This window comes from Coregonus clupeaformis, chromosome 27 (assembly GCF_020615455.1).
Source record: "Coregonus clupeaformis isolate EN_2021a chromosome 27, ASM2061545v1, whole genome shotgun sequence".
NCBI lineage: Eukaryota > Metazoa > Chordata > Actinopteri > Salmoniformes > Salmonidae > Coregonus > Coregonus clupeaformis.
Window position 1 is genome coordinate 10410769 of NC_059218.1, and position 22692 is coordinate 10433460.

The 22692-nt window shown below is 41.5% G+C and overlaps 1 protein-coding gene across 2 annotated transcripts in view; it reads left to right on the forward strand.

The window, feature by feature from the left end:
- The window catches only part of LOC121541486 (collagen alpha-1(V) chain-like), a 152258-nt gene extending 129788 nt beyond the window's left edge, over positions 1-22470 (forward strand). Inside the window, exons 42-60 of one of the 2 annotated variants that reach the window (XM_041850524.2) lie at positions 812-919; positions 1170-1277; positions 1424-1477; positions 1674-1781; positions 4491-4544; positions 4972-5079; positions 5292-5345; positions 5493-5546; positions 5740-5955; positions 6169-6222; positions 6418-6471; positions 11115-11222; positions 11497-11586; positions 11759-11812; positions 12005-12269; positions 12721-12833; positions 15811-15879; positions 19549-19782; positions 19895-22470. In XM_041850524.2, the coding sequence (XP_041706458.2) occupies positions 812-919; positions 1170-1277; positions 1424-1477; positions 1674-1781; positions 4491-4544; positions 4972-5079; positions 5292-5345; positions 5493-5546; positions 5740-5955; positions 6169-6222; positions 6418-6471; positions 11115-11222; positions 11497-11586; positions 11759-11812; positions 12005-12269; positions 12721-12833; positions 15811-15879; positions 19549-19782; positions 19895-20041 (2052 nt within the window). In that variant the 3' untranslated portion in view covers positions 20042-22470. Of the gene's footprint in view, positions 1-811; positions 920-1169; positions 1278-1423; positions 1478-1673; positions 1782-4490; positions 4545-4971; positions 5080-5291; positions 5346-5492; positions 5547-5739; positions 5956-6168; positions 6223-6417; positions 6472-11114; positions 11223-11496; positions 11587-11758; positions 11813-12004; positions 12270-12720; positions 12834-15810; positions 15880-15945; positions 16015-19548; positions 19783-19894 lie in introns of both variants that reach the window. The other variant, XM_045208033.1, reaches the window with a different exon arrangement.
- Positions 22471-22692: the final 222 nt, after the last annotated feature.

The following is a 22692-nucleotide window of genomic DNA, read 5'->3' on the forward strand; positions in this document are numbered from 1 at the left end:
ACAGACAGACACATGCACACACACACACAAACACACACAAAGAAAATCTCACTAACATTATCCACAGTCTCATTATAAGGCCTTTACCACTGGGAACGGAGAGGAGAACTCCAAGGCCTTTATGAACGGTAGTTAAGAATTAAGGAGAGTTAAGGAGAATATGTATTTTTTTTATTTCAGAAGCAATAACCACGTGACCAATTATCATCTGGGCTAGTTTAGGGAAAGTCTGAGTCGATGTTTTCACATAATTTCAAACACTTAAAGAATGTGAATGCATTTGAACATGCCTAACGGTGTAATGTGCTGGTGTCATTTATTTTTCCTGTAAAATGCGGTGCATAGAAGGTGTGAATGGGATCCGTGACAGGCTGCTAGTCATTTGTCGCAGAGAGACAACAAACCCGTTCTAGGATGTGACTCTTAGTTATGACACTGTGTCAGCGAATGATATTTGAAGGTGACAATGACATATCAAAAGCCCTGAGACCTCTCTTATATCCCTGCCAAGCACACAGTCACACACACATCTTAATTTAGATCAGAGGAGGCTGGTGGGGGGAGCTATAGGAGGATGGGCATGGAATTATTGGAACATAGTCAAACGTGGTTTCCATATGTTTGATGTGTTTGATACCATTCCATTGATTCCACTCCGGTCTTTACAATGAGCCCGTCCACCTATAGCTTCTCCCACCAGCCTCCTCTGATTTAGATGAACACACAAACTCAACAGGATTGAAGTGCGTTAACTCAACAGGATTCATTGAGTTATGTTGACTGACGTTGTCGTCTGTGTTTCTATCACCAGGGAGAGATTGGCGAGCCAGGTCAGAAAGGAGGCAAAGGAGACAAAGGAGAGCATGGTCCACCTGGTCCTACTGGTCCTCAAGGCCCAGTTGGAGCGCCTGGTCCTGCTGTAAGTGTCCAGTTGATTTATTAGATCTGGAGGTGACCATTGTATCTATGATGTCACTTCCTGCCACTGTCTTCTGGCCTACAGTATATGCCAACGTTTAACCCCCATGCTCCTTCTCTTTCACTCTTTCTCCTCTCCTCCCCCCCTCTCTCTCCCTTGCTCACCCCCTCAACCCCCCTGTCTCTCTTTATTTCTCTATGTCTCCCTCTCCGCTCCTCCTCTCCTTCTCCTCTCTCTCTCGGGTGTGTAGGGAGCTGATGGGGAGCCTGGTCCAAGAGGTCAGCAGGGTCTGTTTGGCCAGAAGGGAGATGAAGGATCGAGAGGATTCAACGGACCCCCAGGCCCAGTGGGACTGCAGGTCAGAACCACAACCAGAACCAGAGACAGTCTCTGGATGTGTCCCAAATGGAACCCTATTCCCTATTTAGTGCTTTGATTTTGGCCCATGGCCCATAGGGCTCTGTTGTTGTGATTGTGACTGTCATCATTGTCTTGTCACTGCAGGGATTGCCTGGTCCGGGCGGCGAGAAAGGAGAAACCGGAGACGTTGGTCAGATGGTAAGATTTCCTAATATCCTCTTACACTATACCTATGGAGTAGAATGAAATAGAACAGAATACTAATGTACCGGTATTGAGTGTATTATATGGATTGTATACAATGAATTTAGCACTGTCGGATTCCTATATATGATCATATTTTATTCCTATGTGTGTGTGATGACTCATCACTCCTTCTCTCCTTCCCTTCTAGGGTCCTCCCGGTCCTCCTGGCCCCAGAGGCCCCTCCGGACCCCCAGGAGCTGACGGCCCTCAGGGACCCCCTGGTGGTATTGGAAACCCTGGTGCTGTAGGAGTGAAGGTAAGGTCCCCCTGTTAATACCCTTCACCTCAATATAGAACCCTTCCATAGTATTCTTAAAGAGCGATTGCCCCTAAAAAGCAACTTCTCGTTTTCATTTTGAAAAGGGCCTATGTGGCATCGATATGAATCAGAATAATTTATTTTAATTTCAAAATGTACTACAAAGTGTAAATATGATCATTTTGGTCATAAAGTCAGTCTCATCCAAAACTGAGATTTCACGGAATGAAGGGTACCGTAATAGTTTTCCGTGGGTTGGGTTTATTTTAATCCTGCCCACATGCCCACAGCTGGCAACACCCAAGTAATCATCAATTCAGAGTGCAGCTACACGCGACCCGATCAAAATGCCCATGGTCAATTTGTTTTGACATTCAATATTCCTATGGGGCTAGTTAGGGACCATCAGTAAATTACACAATGTACATGGGTAAATATTTTAAAAGGTCAATAGCTCCAAATTTCAATTACTTAAAAACCTCAAACCAACTATAAATTGCAGAAATTCATATATAAATATTGAAAGCATTTCATGAGACAATTAAAAGATGTGCAACATAAAAATATTGTCCCATTTACATTGTGTAATTTATAGACTGTCCCTAGCTATCCCTAGAGCTAGGCTATCCAAAGTCAAACCTACTTTGCCATGTTCGCACACCAGCCGGCTGAAGCTAATTGGCTAAATAATTTGGATAACTCTTACAAACCTGCTAACACAGACAAGAGACACCCAAATCAAACCACACCCCGAAACCAACTCACGCTTGAATTCAGTCATGGCATTTCTAGCATTTCTTAATGAACCAAATCTAAGAACCAAATCTAAACCGAGGCCAGATCAGGAAGTGCAGCTTCCTACCGCTTGGCTTAGTCCTCTTGGCCCCTTTGGGAGCATGGGGCATCCACCCATGGCTCTTCTAGTACTTTGAGATATACAAAACAGAGGACTCAGACAGTATTGGGATGCGTAGTTGTTATGTATCTGTTCCTGCAGAGAAAATGCCCATGGTTTACATCAGTCCAGAGTGGATGGCAAGATCTATTTACCCTGTTGTTGAACTCAGAGACAAAAAATGTCTCATCTATCTGTGTAACTCTGGTTTAAAGTATCAACAAGACACAGATATGCTTACTGTGCAAGAGGTCCAACAATTGCCAGTGTGAGTTTCATTACAACATATACTGTAATTCAGATCACCACTCATTCATCTTTGCAAAGCTTTTGTCGTCATTAATATTTGATGCTGCTATTTCATAGAAAATGTTTGAAATTCTCAAGTGAAAGCGAGCAACACATACACAGCTTAATGGTAATGTTGTCATCCTCGGCAGTATTGTCACTGGAGAGAGTAGAAGTGTGAATAAATACTCAAAGCTACTGTACTTACATTTGAGTCATTTAGCAGAGCGACTTCTGGGAGCAATTAGGGTTAAGTGCACATCGACAGATTTTTCACCTAGTCGGCTCGGGGATTAGAACCAGCAACCTTTCAGTTACTGGCACAACGCTCTTAACCACTAAGCTACCTGCCGAATGTATTATTAAAAACAGCTCTTATAAAATAAGCTCGCCGTCGGGGGCTCTACCGTCCGCTCTGCAAGTTCTCAGCACTTTCTACTGCGATAATGGTGTGAATTGTTTTTTCTGGTCCAGTCGATGGAATGACCTTCCCCCTGGGAGCACACATCCATCCCAAAAGCTTAGCTCACCGCAATCACAATCCTTTCTCTGGCTAATCTGGTCTGTGCTGATCGGGCAGCTTTTATAGCAGGGGTTAGGCCGGGCCTGCTAACAGCAGCTTTGGTGTGTTTTACGGACCGGAGTGGTTGTCTTTTAGTCTCTCTCTCTCTCTCTCTCTCTCTCTCTCTCTCTCTCTCTCTCTCTCTCTCTCTTGTATGTATGTATGTATGTATGTATGTATGTATATATATAGGTAATAGGGTGCCATCTGGGATGCAACCCCTAGGTGGTGTCAAGCTTCCCAGAGAGACAGATACACTGGACTGAATAAATAGCTTAGGAGAGAATCACTCATGCCTTTAAACAGGTCTCTCTCTCTGCTCTCTCTGCTGCCTGGAGTGGATATCCTGACAGAAACAAGAGCACTTTGGGAAAGAGGCGAGATGCTTATTTAGACTACGAATGGGTATGACATTACAGAGCTAGGTCTGTGCAGGAGGGAGAATAGGTATATGGTTGTATGGCATGGCCTAGACCCGCTTAGTCCAACCCAGCCCAGCCCACTAGGCACAGCTTGGTTTGGCTCTGTGACGTTTGATCCAAACATTTGACCCATCCCGCAGCCCAGGGTTAGGTAAACATTGTCTCTAGGAGCACGTGTGCTGGCAACGTTTATTTCCCGATGGGGACTGTGATGACGGGGCTTATGTGACATTGAGTAATGATAAGGCCTGAAGCCTGGGCCTTCTACCCAATAAGACAGGCGGGAAGAGGAAGGGAGGGAGAGTGGAGGATGTACGGAGGAGACCAGGGAGGACCCAGAGGTCGCCCGCTCTCTGCCCGCTCCAGGCCCAGCTCTGACTGGCTGTGATGGATTGAAACCTCTGGTACCATCTCTTTCTATCCACAATTGGGAGTGACCAAGGATGTCAGGACATTGGGTCTACTGAAAATATGTATATCTTTTTTTGGTTCACTGAACTGAATTGTTTTTATTTTATTGTGTTCTCTCCGTCTCTCAGGGTGATTCAGGTGAAAGCGGAGAGCCTGGTCTTCAGGGAGAACTTGGCGGACCTGTAAGAGAACCGACAGAACCTGCACACCACCATCATCATCCAACAGAACAACACTCTCACCACAGCACTACACTACAGCACTACAGAACCCTACAGTTGCCTCTCCACAGAAGAGAAAGAATTACACTGCTGCATATGCAATAATTTAGTGATTCATTCATTTAATACAACAGATATAATGAGACTATTCCTCTGCTTTTGAAATAATTACATAATTTAGGACACAGTTTTGAAATGATAACTTCACCATTACCGTAACAATAACTGAATCAATTCAATACAATTCAATACAATTTTAATGAAAACCATTATAGAAGAATGCCCCTACTGTGCATTGACATGAACACATTATTGACACACTAACACTGGTGACACACTAATAAAAACACTGTTAACACACTGTTGACACACTGTCCCACTGTCACAGGGCCCAAGAGGAGAGCGAGGAGAGAAGGGAGAGGCTGGTCCTGCTGGCTCTGCTGGACCCCCCGGCCCTAAAGGTCCCCCTGGAGACGACGGTCCTAAAGGAAGTCCTGTAAGTCCTGGTTACCCATCACTATAGAGTCACATGTTACACATATTGCAGTTGAGTCCTGTTACTGCCATGTGAATGTATTTCAATGGATGTTATGGATTTGTAATGAGTTGTCATTGGAAGGCAAAGTAAGAGGTATTCTCTTTATGTATTAATAAATTATCCCTAGAGTCATTCTAGATACTGAGCATTTTGTTTGATTTCATTTCCAGGGTCCAAGTGGTTTCCCTGGTGATCCTGGTCCCCCTGGCGAGATCGGACAGGCTGTAAGTAACTGAAATGTTACAATGATATTGTTTTGACATCCAGTTACTGTATTACTTTGGTACCAGTTGAAATAAAAAAAATCCAAAACTGTGCTCTATCCATCCAATGTTACGCAACATTTATGATGTCTCTCTTTCTCCTCCCAGGGTTTAGACGGTCCTCCTGGTGACAAGGGAGACGACGGAGAGGCTGGTCAACCTGTGAGTCTCACCTAACGCATTATTACACCTGTCTAACGACAAACAAGCATTAACAAACTCAACATTTCTCATATCTGAAGGCAACTACAGTAAACATACAAGTACAGTACAAGAGCTTTTAGCACTGCGTCGCTCATTCCTTCAGTGTCTCTTTTGCTCTCATCATGTAATGTTAACCTTTCTCGCCTCCTAGGGTTCCCCTGGACCCACCGGAGAGTCTGGACCTTCTGGCCCACCAGGAAAGAGAGGCCCCCATGGAACAGTTGGACCTGAGGGCAGGCAAGGAGAGAAGGGAGCCAAGGGAGAGTCTGGTCTGGAGGGCCCACAGGGAAAGACAGGCCCAGTTGGTCCTCAGGGAGCACCTGGCAAGCAAGGTTCTGAAGGTCTCAGAGGTATCCCCGGCCCAGTTGTAAGTACAACATTGTTTCATATTTTGTGTCATAGCCATTACAGTTACTAGGGGCAGTAACTGTGGATGTCCACAACACACATAGATTAGCATAGTGACTGATCTACAAAAGCCATTGCTAAACCACACGCTATGGGCATAAGGGCATAATACCAATATTGTATGTGAAGATCAGTGAGTTAAAGCATTGACTCTCTGAATGTTTCCATGCAGGGGGAACAAGGTCTTCCAGGTTCTTCAGGCCCTGACGGACCCCCTGGACCCATGGTGAGGAAAACTAACCCCTGACCCCTGACCCCTAACCCTGGGTTATTTGATGTCACAGGATTCACAGTACCTTGTCTTTTTGGGTCATACGTGTAATATTATATGTCCTCCCTCTCTACTCTTTTTTCTTCCATCCCTCTCTACCCCTCTCCCATATTATTTCCATCTCTCTCTCTACTCCTCTCTACCTCACAGGGTCCTCCAGGATTACCCGGGTTGAAGGGAGACTCTGGTATTAAGGGTGAAAAGGTGAGCCCCCTGTTTCAACAAATTATTGACCACATGTAGTATACTGTACATATTACTATGAAATATTGACATCAATACCTGTTGCATGCATGGCTAAACATCACATACTGTATTGTATCTCAAAGCTGCTAATGAGAACCTTGACGACCTTGTACCTAGCCGGTGGGGATTCCGGTTGGGTACCCCCACCCAGTTATTGGCAGTGTTGGCAACACTGGCTGCAGTAACCCATGGGGAGGGGGTCACACTCAGACAATCAGAGAGGGGGCATATTCTTGTGGCCCTGGTGGCACAAAATAATCAAAGGTCTGACTGCACAGAGATGCTGGGGAAAATGGTCACAACGGAGGACCAGCGTGTGTGTGTTTCAGGGGAAGGGGGTGGATCTGATCTCTATCACCTAGGACTTGGCATTGGTTAATCAAATCTCAAATGTTTGCCCATTTTTGCTCAATCCTGCATTCTTTCTCAAACAGCTATCACTGTATATGCGTTTGTAAATCAGGTCCTTTCTTGAGTTGGGCTCTGGGATGTAACAACCATTGAGCATCTGAGCTTATGGTTTATTGTGGGGGAAAGGGGTTGAGTGTGTAAGAGTATGTGTGTGTGTATATATGTATCCCACATCAGTTGCAAGGGGGTAAGGATGTTAGGGACATTATAGGATGAATCACAATAATTGTTTGCTAAAATAATAATTGCTTGGCAAAAATGTAATGTAATGCAATGGAAATCCTGGTTATAGGTAACAATACTTTGCATGAACTGCCAACATTATTACTCATATGAATTGTTAATGATGGAAATTAAGATACACAAATTGGAGGCTCCTTACACTTCAGCGTTGTGATGCAAAAATTCTAGCAAAATTTATAGCGCATAGAATGAAAAAGGTATTGTCGGACATTATTCATCCTAATCAGACAGGTTTTGTGCATGGACGATACATTGGAGATAATATAAGGCAAGTACTGGAAACAATAGAACACTATGAAAAATCTGCGAAACCAGGCCTGCTATTCATAGCAGACTTTGAAAAGGCTTTTGATAAAGTATGACTGGAGTTTATATATAAATGCCTGGAACATTTCAATTTTGTAGAATCTCTTATAAAATGTATAGTAACCCTAGGTGTAAAATAGTAAATAATGGCTATTTCTCAGAAAGTTTTTAACTGTCAAGAGGAGTAAAACAAGGTTGTCCACTATTGGCATATCTATTCATTATGGCCATCAAAAATGTTAGCTATTAAAATCAGATCCAACAATAATATCAAGGGATTAGAAATCTAGGGCTTAAAAACAAAGGTGTCATTGTATGCTGATGATTCATATTTTCTCATAAATCCACAACTTGGATCCCTCCTGAGCCTCATAGAGGATCTAGAGAAATGTTCTAACCTCTCTGGATTACAACGAAATTATGATACGTGTACTATATTATGTATTTGATCACTAAAGAATAGAACTTTTACATTACCGTGTAGTTTACCAATAAAATGGTCTGATGGTGATGTGGATATACTCGGTATCCTGAAAGAAATGATCTCACTCCAATACATTTTAATAGAGAGTTAGCAAAAATAGATAAGATCTTGCTACAATGGAAAGGTAAATAACTGTCTATTTGTGGGGGGAAAAATCACCCTGATTAACTCTTTAGTAATATCCCAGTTTACATATTTGCTTATGGCCTACACCTAGCAAACTGTTTTTTAAAATTATATGAGAAAATATTCCATTTTATTTGGAACGGCAAGCCAGACAAAATTAAACGGACCTATTTATATAATTAATATGAATTTGGAGGCCAGAAATGATTAAATATTAAAGCATTAGACCTCTCACTAAAGGCTTCAGTCATACAAAAGTTATACTTAAATCTTAACTGGTTCTCTAGCAAATTAGTAAGAATGTCTCACCTTATGTTCAAGAATGGACTTTTTCACTTTATTCAGATTATAACCTCTCACTTTCAGTTATTTGAAAAGGAAATAATCTCCCAAATATCACTATTTCTAAAACAAGCCATAGAAAGTTGGTTGCAATTTCAATTTCATCCACCAGATATGACAGAACAAATAATTTCAACAAATATTGTGGTTAAACTAAAATATACTAATTGATTAAAAAAACATTATTATATATATTTTTTTAAATAAGGTATAATCTTCTTAAATTATATCACAGTTAGGACTGGTGGAGTTATGTCTCACATGCAGCTAACAAAAACATATGGAAATGTCTGCCCTACCCAAAATTACAACCAACTAATTGCAGCATTACCGCAAAAATGGAAGAGGAAAGTGGAAGGGGAAAAAAGTAAGGAACTTGTCTGTCGGCTCTGCATTAAAGACCATAATTGGTTAAAGAAAATTGTGATAAATAAAAAAGTATACCAGTTTCAGTTAAGGACCAAAAAATTGACAGCCGTGCCATGTAGATGACAAAATAGTTGGGAATAGATTTTTGACATACTGATTCCATGACACATGGTTTATGAACGACGCCAGATTCAAAACTTAGAATTTTTCAATTTAAATTATTATACAAAATTCTTGTAACCAATATAATGTTATTTATATGGGGCATACAACCTTCCCAGCTCTGCAGATTTTGCTGCGAAGAGACAGAATCATTAGATAATTTGTTTTGGTACTGTCCATATGTAGCTTGTTTTTGGTCACACGTCCAGGAATGGCTGAAGAATTGCTATATTTACCTGGAGATAACCCTGCAGATAGCACTACTGGGTGTTCTGAAAAGTCATAGTCAATCGATCAATAATATAATAATACTTTTAGCAAAAATGTTTATTTTCAATTTACAATCTGTAGAAACATTGAGAGTAGAAAGGTTCAGAACTTTTGTGAAACATCACAGCACAGTTGAAAAATATATGGCAAATAGAAATCCGATATGGATGGTGTTAAGAGATAGATGGGAGGGGTTGAATGGAGCTGGAGGTTGGGACTAATAACAACTAATAACAATAAGATAACTAATGTAAATCATACTGTGTCTGTAAAACGTATATAGGTTATAGGTTAAGAACTTTTGTGAAAGAACATAGTTTGAAAGATATGGCAAATGGAAATCAAACCGTATGGACATCATAAATAGATGGGAGAGGTTGAAGGTAGAGGAAGGACAGGAGTAAAAACAAACAAAATATAACTATTGTAAAATTGACTATGTCCATAAAATGTACATAGTATGTATAAGCTGGAAGTAGAGGCCTAAGCGTTGTTGTTCACTAGTTTACTCGAGTTAGGGGAGGGGTGGTAGGGTTAGAAGGTAACAAAGGAAAATATATATATTTTTTAAAGGATATGTATATATATATATATATATATATATATATATATATATATATATATATATATATTCATATCCTTTAAACATATATATATGTATGTATGTATGTATGTATGTATGTACAGTACCAGTCAAAAGTTTGGACACACCTACTCATTCAAGGGTTTTCCTTTATTTTTACTATTTTCTACATTGTAGAATAATAGTGAAGACATCAAAACTATGAAATAACACATATGTAATCATGTAGTAACCAAAAAAGAGTATATTTTATATTTAAGATTCTTCAAATAGCCACCAATAATAAGAAGAGAACTGCTTGTTCCAAGAAACACGAGAAATGGACATTAGACCGGTAGATGGTTTTTGCGACTGCACTTGAAGAAACCTTAAAAGTTCTTGAAATGTTCTGTATTGACTGACCTTCATGTCTTAAAGTAATGATGGACTGTCGTTTCTCTTTGCTTATTTGAGCTGTTCTTGCCATAATATGGACTTTTACCAAATAGGGCTATCTTCTGTATACCCCCCCACCTTGTCACAACACAACTGATTGGCTCAAACACATTAAGAAGGAAAGGAATTCCACAAATTAACTTTTAAGAAGGCACACCTGTTAATTGAAATGCATTCCAGGTGACTACCTCATGAAGCTGGTTGAGAGACTGCCAAGAGTGTGCAAAGCTATCATCAAGGCAAAGGGTGGCTATTTGAAGAATCTCAAATATAAAATATATTTTGATTTGTTTAACACTTTTTTGGTTACTACATGATTCCATATGTGTTATTTCATAGTTTTGATGCCTTCACTATTATTCTACAATGTAGAAAATAGCAAAAATAAAGAAAAACCCTGGAATGAGTAGATGTGTCCAATCTTTTGACTGGTACTGTATATATTTGCAAAAATATATGGGGAATGATATACAGATTAAGGTTAATAATAATATATATATATATTTATTTTAATAAAAAGTATACTGTAAATATTACAGTGAAATATTGACATCAATACCTGTTGCATTCATACTGTATTGATCTTCCACTGTTAATGATGTTGAAGTCTAATAGCCCATAGGGATACAGGTGAAACGTGTCGGTATAGATACTGTATATTGCATACCTTACACATTCAAGTTAATGATAACTGACTGCTCTGCGTTCAAACCTATTGATTGTGTATCTGGTATCAGCTCCAGAGCAGTGAGTCATCACACTAATGATATATGAAGATAGTTTGACAGAGAGACAGATGTGAGTAATTCAATGTTTGATTGATTATTGAAGTAAGTTTATTGATCTGTATGTTTCTGATACTCTCCTCAGGGCCACCCTGGTCTGATCGGTTTGATCGGGCCCCCAGGTGAGCAGGGAGAAAAGGGTGACAGAGGTCTGCCAGGCCCCCAGGGAACATCAGGACCGAAAGGAGACAATGTGAGAACACCCCCAACTCAAATAACATATAATATTATAACAAGAAGAAAATGTTATAGCAAGCCTCCAACTCAGCCTGACATTAGTTAACCTAATAAGTGACATGTTTTGGTTTGGTCTGGCATATCGTTGATCATATCAAGTCATTTAATAGCACAGTAAAATGTTTGATCACAAAATGATAACACCAACTTTGTATTGGGGTTTTTTCCACCCTTCTTTTCACCCTCTCTCCTTCCTCTCTTTCCTCTCTTCCCTCCCTCTCTCCCTCCAGGGTATTGCTGGCCCCTCAGGTCCTCTTGGTCCCCTGGGACCCCCAGGATTACCTGGTCCTCCTGGTCCTAAAGGAGCTAAGGGGTCATCGGTAAGCGTCCCCACAAACCACCATGTCCCTCTAAACCATGTCATACTGTCCCCTCTTAATCATGTTCCACTGTCCATATACGTTGTGTATATGACCCTCTAAAGTCTAAACCATGTCCTACTATACATAGATGCTGTGTAGATGACGCTGTGTTGTGTTCTGTCTTCCTCAGGGTCAAACTGGTCCCAAGGGAGAGACTGGTGTTCCTGGACAACCAGGGCCTCCTGTAAGTTATCTCCACGATTGTGTGATGTTGTTTTAGTATTACTTTACGTAAACTGAACTTTGCGATATGACAGTTTAGAATAGAATACAATAGTATACTCCCACTTAAAACCACTCTCTTCTTCCACTCTTCTCACCTCCTTCCCTCCTTCTCTCCTCCTCTCCCCCTCTCTCATCTTCTCCACCTCCACAGGGTCCTCCTGGTGATGTCATCCACCCACTGCCCATGCAGTCGAATCCCAAGAGGAGCCGCAGGAACATCGATGCCAGCCAGATGATGGACGAGGCCAACGCCGATGCCAACTACAAGGACTACGACGACGGCATGGAGGAGATCTTCGGATCCCTTAACTCCCTCAAGCTGGAGATTGAGCAGATGAAGCACCCGCTGGGAACGCAGGGCAACCCCGCCCGCACCTGCAAGGACCTGCAACTCTGCCACCCCGACTTCCCCGATGGTGGGCATGGAAAATCTGAAATTCAAAATCTGACGTGCTCAGATTGTGTTCAGTTTATAAATTATGTTAATAAGTATTTGGGTGCTATAGCCCAGGAGTAATCCGACTTTGTATGAAAAAGACGCCCAGAACACGTTATCTATCTTAGACAAGTGAATATGATGTCAATGCCAATGGTCAAGTGTTATTATAGTGGATTTAAGTGGGATAGAGAAAAAGGATTAGAAATAGGATTAGCCATCTTGAATTTCTTTGATGATATTGCCTGTCATTGCAGTGTAAGTGAGCTAAAGAATATGCCCTCTCTGGAAGGCTAAATCATGCTAATTTAAACATTGAATGACCTCTGATGAAAAGGTTTGTAATTGTTAAGGTTCACTCCTTCCCCCTCTCCGTCCCTCTTCATTTTCTCCCTTCCTCCCTCCCACCCTATATTTTTGGTCATTTTCAGGTGAATACTGGATCGACCCCAACCAGGGTTGCTCTAGGGACTCGTTCAAGGTCCAATGCAATTTCACAGCAGGAGGAGAGAGCTGCATCTACCCTGACAAGAAGTCTGAAGGGGTAAGTCATGGTGCTTTTACATACACAACTGGTCAAATGGTCACATTTTGAGAGCAAGTGATAGAAATTAAATGGGAGAACGTGCTTAAAATGAATGCTTAAAAACTGTAACCGTATACATGTTAAAGGTTTTGGTTGTTATAATGAGGGAAATACAAATTCTTAAAAGCGGGCATGATGATATTTCTGGTTGATTGAAATAGTGTGTTGAATTTCTTTGTATCTACAATGTTCTGTCAACTGGATCGTATTTGATTGACAGGTTAAATAACAGGCTGTATGCTGCGGATAAGTGTATATAATTGTTCTTCTTCCCAGGACCCAGGCAAACTACTGTGCATATAAATCATATCTACCTCTCTTCTGACAGTACTGCATAATCACATAACACCTCCTCCTGTGCCCACACCCATCACGTTTCATTATTACCTAACTGGTATGAGTGTAATATCAAGAGGATCCTCCAAGCCCCTAGGGGGCAGTCACTCCCATTTAAGATGCTTGGTGTTGCACACTGCTGACATGTCATGATGTCAATCAATATTTTTGGGGCAGTCACTCACTGTCAACGAAGAGTCAACTATTCACAAACACACACAGGTGTATAAACGCATCCGTTTTGCTGTGCCATCCTCCAGTTAAGTGTCAGTAGCCTAGTGTTGTGCCTGCCCTATGCACCTGTAATAGGTTATGGCAGGTTACAGGCACCCAGAGAGGATTCTGCTGCTGGCTGATTATGCATGGAGAACAGGAGAGGAGATGAGAGGAGAGAAGTAAAACACAGGAAAGTTTGTCAGTGACAGGTCAGGGGAGATCTGTAATGACTTTCTGCTACAGGACATTTTAACGATCCACTGGTGCTTTGAGACGCATAAATTCAGAATAATGAACCTGACTTTTTATAGCCTGGGAGAGTGATGGGCCGGTGGGATGGTCTCGTTGGTGTAGAGTGGAGAGAGAGAGAACATATGAACAGAGGCCCTGACATTGACATGCACACATGTGGGCACCTGCGCACGCACACGCACACACACACACACATACACAGACACACACCCTCTCTCCTTCCCTGTAGCCTGGGACACTGTATCCCTAGATCGATAGATGAAGGATAGCAGAGTGAAAAAAACAGTCTTTTTTTCCCTTTGCGTGAACAAGCGTGTACACGCTGGAATTAGAATGCGCGGTAGTGAATAAGAGAAAACAGACGGGCCGCGAGCGTCAACGCCGTCAGTGACGTCATGCGCTACAAATTAGAAAGCAAGTCTACTTTCCTCGCGTCTACCCGAAGCAATGCTGGTAAAGTGAGCAGATAAATTGCCAGAAAATAGACTTTGTGAATTGTTATGTCTGGAATTTGTGACATATATAGTTAAAAAGTGTCTATTTGGTGTTGATAAGTTCAGCTGCCAGTTCCAATAATAGGCCTACGTATTTCAAAACAATAACTTTATGCCTACCTTTGTTGGCATGGTGATATTTCTGGTTGATTGAAATAGTGTGTGGAATTTCTTTCTATCTACAATGTTCTTTATGCCTACTTTTGTTGATTTTGAGCACAGTCATATGGCCTAGGCAGGCTACGGCTGGGAAACTCGAGGAACTCTGTTCGAGAGAATACTGTTATGTAGAAACGAGACTAGCTAAATTCTTTATAAACTGCAAGGGTGTATTAGCTACAACTCTCCTCACATTGGTGAGCCAACATAACAGGAGGCAGGTATGGTGGCTCCCGTAGGACATATAAGGTGAGTCAAAAGGAACACCACAACAATTCACAAGGGCTACATAGCGAACATAACAAATACAACTGTTTATTATGGATTCTCATGACAATTAAGTTGGCATACGCTACGCAGTGGATGTGAATTGACGCCCTCTACTCTCGCACGCAAATTTTGACGCCGTTGACGGTGTCTTTCTGTGTGGTTTCGGCTTTAGAAGTAGAGGGTATCAGTTCTCTCCCCCTTTGGGCCCCCCCCTTCTGCTCTCGCCACTTATGCCTTTAAAACAGCAGGGGGTTTTCAAATCAAATCAAATGTGTGTTTAACGTATGCTGTCTCCCAGCGTTAAGTGATCTCCAGCTGAACATTAATTAACACATTAAGGCATTGATGACAAGCCCTGTATAAACCCTGTATCAGACTAATCTGGCTCATTACTGAGCTAGCCATAATATTCAAATTATTGTTGTTGAATAAGTCCATCACACTGGCGTACTGCTGGCCATTTAGTCTGATACAGATCTTAATGGGGAAAAAAACAAAGATAATTATTGGTGGTTATAAAGAAGCAAAAGCTGAACAGAATGTAAAACTTTCTCGATGGCTAGACGGTTTACAGCTTTTAAATTGAAAAGTTACTTCTTGTTGGCTCTACAGCAAAAGCTTTACTGGCTTTAAATGAAATCCATAAAAACAAAGCCACCTACTTGTCTCAGCATAAACAGCAGAAGCTTAAACCATAAAGTATAGTCACTTCTGTATGGTTGTAGAGCAAAACACTTAGCAGAAGGGAAAATAGGGCATTTGTAAGCCGGTCCCTTGGAGGCTAACGGCTGCATCCGAAATGGCACACTATTCCCTTTATAGTGCACTGCCCTGGTAATGCACTATAAAGGAATAGGGTGTCTTTTGGGATGCGGCCAACGTCTCCTAACTAATCACTGTGTACTCATTAATATATTATCAGTAATTAGCTGCCAGACAATGTTTATACAAAACACCATAATAGCTTACTAAGCCTAAAGTCTTTTACACTGTCCCGGGCTGTTCGGTGTCACCGATACTTCTGCAGGTCTGGCAGAAGCTACAGAGGGCCAAGGGAAGGAGGGACGGAGGGGTGGAGGGGTGGAGGGGTGGAGGGGACGAATGAGGGATGACTGTTCTTACTGTTCTTTCTTTCTTTAACCTTCGTTTTTTCTCCTCCTCCTGCTCCTCCTCCTCTTCCCCCATGTTTCACTCCCTCCGTACCCCAGACTAGGCTCACGTCCTGGGTAAAGGAGATCCCTGGCTCCTGGTTCAGTGAATTCAAACGTGGTAAACTGGTAAGCCGCCCTGATGCCCCCCTTCCCCTTCCCTTTTTCCTGAACGGCTCATCTCATATTTTACAGAGCAAAATGGCAAAATGGCCCAAAGACGCCCCAGGCTCTTGGTATAGTCGCTACAAGCGAGGTTCCCTGGTAAGTGGCACGCCCGCAGGTCTCTGGAGGCCCAGCAAGAGTCACTCCTTGCTGGGTCTCTGGGGGCCTAAGGGCCCTGCATGGTTCTAGGTTCTGGTTCTGGTACTGGTCAGTACTGGTTCTGCATGGTTCCTGTACTGGTTGGTACTGGTCTCTGACTGGCAGTCTGGCTTGTGGTTGTGGCGACACTGCTCTGCATGGTTCAGCATGATCAATCTCAGCTCACCTTCAGTAAGACATACAGCTGTAGGTGAAGAGGCTCCTCCTTCCAGAATAGAGGGAGACAGTTGGTGGAGCAGACACACACATAGACATTCTTTACCATGGCAACTAGTAGTTGAAGAAGTTAAAGAAACGTTTCCATTGAAGAAAAACTTCAGTAGAAATTCAATACAAAATGTTAAGTGTAGTACAAAAAATAAATGAATTTAGTCAATCATAGTGTGTTGGTTCTGAATGTTGCCATGGAAAAGTATGACGGTAAATGCGTCCACTCAACCTGACTTCCTCTGAAGTTGGAGAGCATCACCTAGAAGTGACTGAGTGCCTTGACAATCTCACAGTTAGACACACATTTTATATTTAAACACACTAACAACAACTACTCCTATTGACCTCAGCATTTTCCAGTTGACTCAGATGCATACTGTATAAATACATACCTATTCATAAATAGGTATGTATGTATAGTGAAAGCTACTCACAGGAGCGTGATTAGGCACCATTTTGCTCCTGCTACACTCATTTCACACATTCACTTCCTCATTCACTCTCACATCAGGATTACGGTAGGTAACAACACTGATTCAATGTGAACAGTCAAAGGTCAGGCACTCAGTCATCTTCCCAAGGGCTTTTCGGTACTCAAACACTTTTGACTTGCGGCTGTGATGAAGAGGTAATGTTTCCATGGCGATGTAGGGCAGGTTCTACACGCTGGTTCTGCGGGGCAGAGCGGGTAGGGGGGAGGAGGGATGAGGGAGGGAGGAGGTGTGGGAGGAACAGACAGGAGCAGGGGAGGATCTACCTAGCCTCTCTGAGTACCGGGACACTCACAGGGGTGAGGGGTACTACTCCCTTTATGAGCCACTGATGAACAGACACTCATACTAGACATAATGAACATAGTTGTCATCCTTTAATATGTCCAAAAATATAAACGCAACATGCATCAATTTCAACGATTTTACTGAGATACAGTTCATATAAGGAAATCAGTCATTTGAAATAAATTCATTAGGCCCTAATCTATGGATTTCACATGACTGGGCAGGGGCGCAGCCTTGGGTGGGCCTGGCTCCCAAGTGGGTGGGCCTATGCCCCCCACCCTGGGCTGGCGTGGTTACACGTGGTCTGCGGTTGTGAGGCCAGTTGGACGTACTGCCAAATTCTCTAAAATGACGTTGGAGGCGGCTTGTGGTATAAAAATGAACATTCAATTCTCTGGCAACAGCTCTGGGGGACATTCCTGCAGTCAGCATGCCAATTGCATTCTCCCTCAAAACTTGAGACATCTGTGGCATTGTGTTGTGTGACAAAACTGCACCTTTTAGAGTGGCCTTTTATTGTCCCCAGCACAAGGTGCACCTGTGTAATGATCATGCTGTTTAAACAGCTTCTTGATATGCCACCCCTGTCAGGTGGATGGATTATCTTGGAGAAGGAGAAATGATCACTAACAGGGATGTAAACAAATTTGTGCACAAAATCTGAGAGAAATAAGCTTTTTGTGCGCATAGAACATTTCTGGGATCTTTTATTTCAGCTCATGAAACATGGGACCAACACTTAACATGTTGCATTTATATTTTTGTTCAGTACAGAAAATGTACATCGGATTTGATTACTTCCTTCTCATAGTAATTTGTAATGTCCATTATTGTCCAGTTTGTATGTGTGTGTGTGTGTGCGTGTGCATGTGAGAATATCTATACACACACAAAACACACACACACACATCAGTAGCTCCGTGCTCCGACTGCATGGCATGGGTGTTGCATGTGCTTGGCTCTTGGTCTCAGTCAGTCCTGTTTGTCTGAAAGAAGAAGAGAACCCTGTGGAACTGATGGTGGAACACTGCTGGTTGGTATGGAAACGGATCTCCACCGTAATAGTTCCGTGGCATCACACCAAAGACTGATGTTACCACGTGTTACTGGACGGATCATCAGTCAGTATTCACATAAACAAGGCAAATTAGGCAAATTCTACATTACGCAAACCGATTAAACTAAACCATTATTATTTTCATTAAGACAATTATGTTTGTGCATCATGTTTTACATTTCCTACTGAGCTTGTTTAAAAAACTAAATGTCCATAATTTTCTTAATTAAAGTTAAACTGTTTAATAACGGATAGCTTCTCGATTGAGAGTAATCGTCACTTGTTCATTGCTAGTAGACTGCTATTCCTACAGAACCATTGTAGTCTTTCAGCAGAGAATAAGTCAGTCAGTATCTAATGCCCAGAGCCTGTAGATTAGACCTCCTGTTATAACCCGTCTGCCTTACTGTTCCTCAGACAAAGGCTTACTCCTAGAGCCCCAGACAGTCAGACAGACAGACTCCATAATACAGCAACCCTCTCCATCACTCCCAAAACTAGGTGATGATGGCCTAGATATTTCACTCTAAAGGAGGTAACCGGGATACAACCCACTCTGATATATCCCCCTGCCTGATTTGTCGTCTGAGGAATCGGGATTATGACCTACTCCTGTAGTTCCGCCGTGAATTATGGGTAATGAAGCGTAATATGCTCTCTGCAGAAGCGCCGGACGCTGTTGCTCTCCTTAACCACAACCCCACTCTCTCCCCCGAGCAGCAGTGAAAGATGGGACAAATGCGCGTGTCGCGGCGCACTGCACTGACCGATTGACATCCATAATTCTGTTAGGCCAGCCGTAGCATCGGAGAGAGAGAGAGGCGAGGAATGTTGACCTGTTTGAGTGACGGTGTGTCATCGCTCTGAGTCCAACACAGCACTGCTGCAGACACCTGCAGTTGTTAATGGCTGTCCGCAAACAACGAAGACGACACTCATTTTACATCTGAGTCATTTAGCAAACGCTCTCATCCAGAGCTACTTACTGTTAGTGCATTCATCTTAAGATAGCTAGGTGAGACAGCAACATATCACAGTCGTAGTAAGTACATTTTTCCTCAATAAAGTAGACATCAGCAAAGTCAATGCTAGTAGGAAAAGACTAGTGCAAGGGTTAATTATTCATTAATTTTTTAGACACTCCTAGGTGTCGGAATTAGAGTTCACAGATAGAAAAGAAACCCTAACGAGGCACCTCACAGTACATGAGAACAGTGTGATGTGTAGATTTGGGTGTTCTTGTCTGAAATGGCACCCTATTCCCTAAATAATGCACTACTTTGTATCAGAGCACTGCTCAAAAGTAGTGCACTATTTAGGGGATAGGGTGCCATTTCAGATGCACCCAAGCACCAATAGTATGTATGTATAGTGTCTGTATTAGTCCCCAATGCCTAGACCCTTTATCCCCTCTCCTTCCATCTGTAGCTCTCGTACGTGGACGCTGAGGGCAACCCCATCGGCGTGGTCCAGATGACCTTCCTCCGGCTGCTGAGCGCGGCCGCCCGCCAGAACCTCACCTACAACTGCTACCAGTCAGTTGCCTGGCTCGACCAGGACGGGGACTCGTACGACAAGGCCATCCGCTTCCTGGGGTCCAATGATGAGGAGATGTCCTACGACAATAACCCCTACATCAGAGCCGTGGTGGATGGCTGCGCGGTGAGTGGCTGGAAGATTGTGTGTGTCTTGGGGGTGTGTGTGTGGGTGAGATGTCCTTAGCACCGAAATACTTTCTCAAAATGTCCCTCCTTTCTCTCTCCCTGTTTTCCAGTTGAAAAAGGGCTATGAAAAGACAGTACTTGAGATCAACACACCAAAGGTGGAACAGGTGCCTTTTGTTGACATAATGTTCAACGATTTCGGCGGAGCCATGCAGAAGTTTGGATTCGAAGTGGGTCCTGTCTGTTTCATCGGCTAAGACTGTTTACTGAACAAAATGGAGAAAATAAAAAGCATATTTGTTTTCTCAAAAACAAAACACATGAAATTAATAGGACAATTTTTATTTGTATAAAACATTCTGTGTCCAAAAGCAACAAGTATAATAACAAAAATTCAAGATGAGAATACTAGAATACATTTCTATAGGATTTCATAATAAATAATAAAACAAGAGCAACCTTGCAACCTCAGTGTGCCTTCTCCATCACATGCAAGTTTTGAAACTGGATAAGTCAGATACTACCGACCCCTATCTTCACCCTTGACCCCTATCTCTGACCTGAAACCTCCACCCACACCCAGTGCACTTGATGTAGATCCAGTCTGCCTGTCCAATGCACCCGAGGCAAACCTTTACCTGGAATTGCACTTGTTTCAGAAGATTGCCATGGACAGTTTGCTTCTTTGTTTTTTTTTGTTTGTTTTTTATTACATCTCCCTCTTAACTCCCGCTTTGAATATTTTATTCATTGGTTCATTCATTCGCTCATTCATTCATTAATTTCGAAAGCTTTGTTTTGTGCATAATTGTCTCCCCATTCTTCTGAATGGAGCTTATATATATATATAAATATTTTTTGTATGTTTGTAAGTACTTTCTGTATATTTTTCCTGGTAATGTTTATTGATTCTGGCTTCAAAACGTGCATGTGACCTTTTAGGAGATGATGGTTATTGGAATATATCAAATTTGCAGATACTAAAGTGAGGAATTGGACATGTAAATTGGAGAATAGATGAGGAGTGCTTGTCTTGTTGCTGGCTGTGAAGGACACGTAATTGTAATTTAAGAACCGAATGAAAATAAAAGTTGGAAAAAAACCTCTGCACTACTATGTGAGAGTTGATTTGCAGAAAAGAAAACGTGTCAAGAAAAAAATACACAAAAACATTCCTCCTCTTGTGTCCTCCTGAAGTGCCTATTTTGGTTGCATTTTGAGATTTTATTAACTTAATAAACAGTCTTTTTATGTAATTTTTTTCCCAATACTTCAATATTTCTAATCTATCAAACTATATATGCAACGTGAGATGTCACATTTCAATGAAGCACAAGAAATCAAAACTTAGGTGCTATTTTCTCTCCTCTGTGGTGCTATGATATTTTCTAGTTTGTTGTTATTTTGAAAGTACAGTAATCTGATGGCGGTGATGTTAACCTGTCACCATGACTACCCTGTCTGCCCCTGACCCTCTTAGCCATTACCTCTGGCACAATAACATCTTCACTGCATTCTTATTTATGTCCAGGGGTGTTTTAATGCATGCCAGTTTGCTTCATATTCATCCATAGATCAATGCAGTATTTCATTTTATGTACTTCTCTGCTTCCAAGGCCCACTTAGTAACAACTCTACTAGTGTCTGATCATACTGCAACTTACTTGGAATGTGCTAAATGAAATAAGATTGTACTTGGGTGCCGAATGTGGTGCTAATTTATCAAACTTTCTTAGATGTCTTAAAAAAAAAAAAAGAAAACGGTAGAAGCGATACTGCAATGTTTCCCATATCATGGTTCCAAGACTTGGTGCATTTTGTGAATGAATCTCAATGATTGGATCATCTTTTTCCACTTCAAGCTTTTTCCTGCTTTCCTTTTTTGGGTGTGGGGTGGAGGTGACTGGTTTGGAAGGGGTACCCCGTTGAGTATTCCAAAGCACACGGCTGCAGAAAAGTTTGGAGTTTTGGTACCTGAAACCCTCAACTCTCTTACCAAAGGTTTTCTTTATACACAGCTTTAAGTTCCTAGAGCGCCAAGAATCCACTACATATTTTGAAATCCATTATTTTTGAAAATGTGGCAGGATTTTCAAAATGATGATTAAAATCAGATGTATCATATAAAAGTTGTTTTAAATAAAAGGAAAAATATCATTTTTTTAAAAAAAAGTTAACGATCGCTAATAGTTCAACAGATTAGCCAGATGAAAAGCTTGTTTTTGTATTGTTGTTTGGGTCTTCTGATTTATCTGTTGGTTTACTTTCTTTAGCCCCTAGTTATCCCCTTTGTACAAACCATGCACTCTGCCTGCTTTTTACCACTACAGCATCTACCACAGAACTTTTTACTGTCCTGGATAAGTAGCTTGTTTTTTGTTATGTTTTACAATTTTTACCTTCTAGATATGTGACTTGAAACATTTCTGTTAAAATAGCTGAATACACTTATTAATAATCGTTTTTAAATTTTCATTTCGATGAATCACGCCAAATTTAACATTTTTGCTCTCAATGAAAGGACAAAACAATTTTGTAAATTTTCAGAACCAGCAGTCAATAAAGTTTTTTATTTTTGTTTTACATTTGTCTGTTCGTTTGTTTGCTTTTACGGTCTTGTCAAACCTGTGTAAGAGAGGATAGAAGATATATTGGTGTTCTTGTCAATAAATTCAAGTTTACTGTGGCCACCCACTCTTGTATGTCTTTCGAAGTATTAAAACCTATCTGTATGCATGAAAATGTAAGGTTTTTCTCTTGTTGTCATACTCTAGAATGACATGATCTCCAACCCACTTTCTTTTATATAAAATACGTACATTTGCTAAAATTAATGCTAAATTGATTGTTCATTTGTAGTATATTTATTGTATTATTTAAAAAATAAATGTAAATTGATACCATAGTG